Genomic DNA, 3,056 nt, shown 5'->3' with positions numbered 1-3,056 from the left:
CTTCCTCTTAGAAAAGCACAAGCAGTGCAAGAGAGAAGCTTCAGCTTAAAGACAGAAGACTGACACAGAGACGACAAGGAAAAACTGTATTTTCAGCTTCTCTGAGAAAAGATGTCTTTCCAGTCCGAGGAGGATCTTTCCTGTCCCGTCTGCCACGACATCTTTAGGGATCCAGTTTTCCTGATATGCAGCCAGAGCTTCTGCAAGACGTGTCTGAAGAACTGCTGGGCACAGAAGCTGGAACAGCAGTGTCCAGTCTGTAAGAATATATCTGAACAGAGTGACCCACCCTGTAACTTTGTCCTAAAGAACCACACTGAAGCTTACTTACAGGAGAGGGATCCGAGTGCTTCAGTGGAGTCTGAGGTTCTGTGCAGTCTGCACCACGAGAAACTCACTCTTTTGTCTGGACCATCAGGAGCCAGCATGTGTCATCTGTCGTGATTCGAGAGCACACGTCGACCCACAAGTTCAAACCCATTGATGAGACTGTGCAGGATCACAAGAAAGAGCTTCAGAAAGCCCTGAAACCATTACAGGACAAACTGAAGGTCTTACAAAAAGTGCAAGGAAACTTTGATATAACACAGCAATGCATTAAATTCCAAGATCAACACATAGAGAAGCAGATCAAGGAGCAGTTTAAGAAGTTTCACCAGTTTCTACACGAGGAAGAGAGGGTCAGGCTCACTGCTTTGAAGAAGGAAGAGCAAGAGAAGAGTCAGAAGATAAAGGAGAAGACTGCAGCTTTGAGCAGAGAGATGCCAGCTCTTTTACAAACGATAGGAGGTGCAGAGGAAGTGCTGAGAGCTAAAGATGTCTCATTCCTGCAGAACTACAGAGCTACACTGAAAGGTGTCCAGCAGTATCCCTCAACGGATGATCCACCGCTGGTCTCAAAGCTCTTATAGATATGGCCAAGCACCTGGGAAACCTGACTTACAACATCTGGAACAAGATGAAGGGGGTGGTTTTTTACGCTCCTGGGACTCCAAATGCTGCCCATCCAGAATGCTCTGTCTCCGAAGATCTGACCAGTGAGAGGCACCAGCTTCCTGACAAGCCAGAAAGGTATCCAATTTTTCTGTCTACAGGAATTCCCAATAAAGGATGTGGTGGACTCCAGTAAGGTCAATATCCCTGAGAGTACTAACAAAAAATCTACTGGGTTGGGATTTAGGAGAAAAATAAAAATGATTGATAGTGTTAGGATACTATTATTACCTGCTTTGGTGACTTAATTCTCACTGGGTTTAGTCTGTCGGCCATCTGACAAAGATCTATGTTTTGGGCCTTTTTAAGTATTGGATGAAGTACAAAGTCCTGTCTTTTCTTCTTTGTAAATTTTATTTTGAGGTTGGGTTAAAATTAAATTTTTTTTTTTTTTTAATTTGGCACAAGTTAGACAGTAAAAAGTTCAGCATCAGAATCTTTTTTTGTGTGTGGTAATGACTAACTAATTTAGAGGTTGTGCTTCTCATTTGTCTATTCAACAATCAAATGAACCCCTATGAGTAAGGCAACAATGCAAAGGTAAAACTCCCTCTTAACAGGAAGAAACTTCCTGCAGAACCAGGCTCAGGGAGGGGCGGCCATCTGGTGTGACTGAGTATGGGTGAGGGGAGGAAGACAGGACACAAGACATGCTGTGGGAGAGAGCCAGAGATTAATAATAACTAATGATTAAATGTATAGCGGGGTATAAACACGAGGTGAATGAAGAAGAAACTCGTAAATGTAGACCTATTGGAGCGTAACTAAGGGAGGATTCAGGGTCACCTGATCACGCCCTAACCATAAGCTTTGCCAAAGACAAAGTTTTATGCCTAATCTTAAAAGTAGAGAGGGTTTCTGTTTACCCAGTCTGGGAGCTGGCTCCACAGAGGAGGTGCCTGAAAGCTGAAAGGTCTGCTTCCAATTCTACTTATATTATTCTAGGAACAACAAGTAAGCCTGCAGTGTGAGAGTGAAGTACTCTAATGCTGTGATATGGTACTATCAGGTCTTTAAGGTAAGATGAACACTGATTATTTGGGACCGTGTATGTGAGGACATGGATTTTAAATAAAATTCTGGATTTAAACGGAGACCAGTAAAGAAATATCTCTTGCCAGTTGGCATAAACTGGTCAGGTGGTTGTAACTAAAATATCTGGGCCTTTTGATATCTGGTTGCTGCAGTGGTTCATACTGTTGCTGATTGTCTCTGATCTTTCGGTCTCTTCAGGTTTTGGATTCTGTCCACTCACGATGCCAGCAAAGTACGAGCCAGCGGCCCTGGGCTGACCAGCAGTGTCTCTGCCACATTTCCCGCTGAGTTTAACATTGATGCTAAAGATGGTGGCCAGGGCCAACTGAGCGTGCTCATCACAGTCTGTATCAGACACACTTATATACACACGCTAAAACAGATATCTCACTTTAACTTCTGTTCCTTCCTCTTCAGGACCAGGGGGGTAAACATAACCAGGCCAACATCCATGACAACGGTGACGGTACATACCGGGTATCATACGTCCCCGACTGTGCAGGCTGGTACACCATCATTATTAAATATGGAGGTGATGACATCCCAGCATCACCCTACAGAGTCCATGCCACATCAGCTGGTGCTGCCAGCAGGTGCGCCATGAGTGGTATGTGACTGCTGAGAGTCTGACATTAAGCATCTAATTGTTTTAGCAATTTGATTTATATATAATGTGTCCTTCCCCAGGTCCTGACATGCATCCCACTTTGGCTTTTGGTGAGGAGATGTATTTGTATCCCATTTCAGTGCCAGCACCATTGGAGGAACACAGCCCTCATTTGCTGCACATTGTTGGGTTATATGGACTGCAGCAAGATCTGTAAAGTCCACAAAGGCCATGAAGCCCGCTAAAGCCAGAAGTGATTAACCTTTAAAGGGAATAGTCTGACTTTTACTTTAGAAAGCTGAAAATTATTCCCATTAGCAACACAGATACACAATTAAATCAATTAGCTAATGTAGTTATGAGACTAGTGTCATTTCACACTGAGAATATAATATAGCCTACATTAAAGATTATATTACTA

General features: G+C 43.4%; 1 protein-coding gene across 1 annotated transcript; it reads left to right on the top strand.

Moving 5' to 3' along the window:
- On the top strand, positions 1–3,056 carry LOC109202148 (filamin-B-like). The gene is made up of 4 exons (XM_019358511.2): positions 1–1,071; positions 2,227–2,371; positions 2,446–2,635; positions 2,716–3,056. Exons 1-4 carry the CDS (start codon positions 914–916, stop codon positions 2,850–2,852), a joined length of 630 nt encoding a protein of 209 aa, XP_019214056.1. The 5' UTR covers positions 1–913; the 3' UTR covers positions 2,853–3,056.

The sequence above is a fragment of the Oreochromis niloticus genome, linkage group LG5, assembly GCF_001858045.2.
Source record: "Oreochromis niloticus isolate F11D_XX linkage group LG5, O_niloticus_UMD_NMBU, whole genome shotgun sequence".
Taxonomy (NCBI): domain Eukaryota; kingdom Metazoa; phylum Chordata; class Actinopteri; order Cichliformes; family Cichlidae; genus Oreochromis; species Oreochromis niloticus.
The sequence above is the reverse complement of the archived record's forward strand: the minus strand, read 5'-3'. Positions and strand labels throughout refer to the sequence as shown.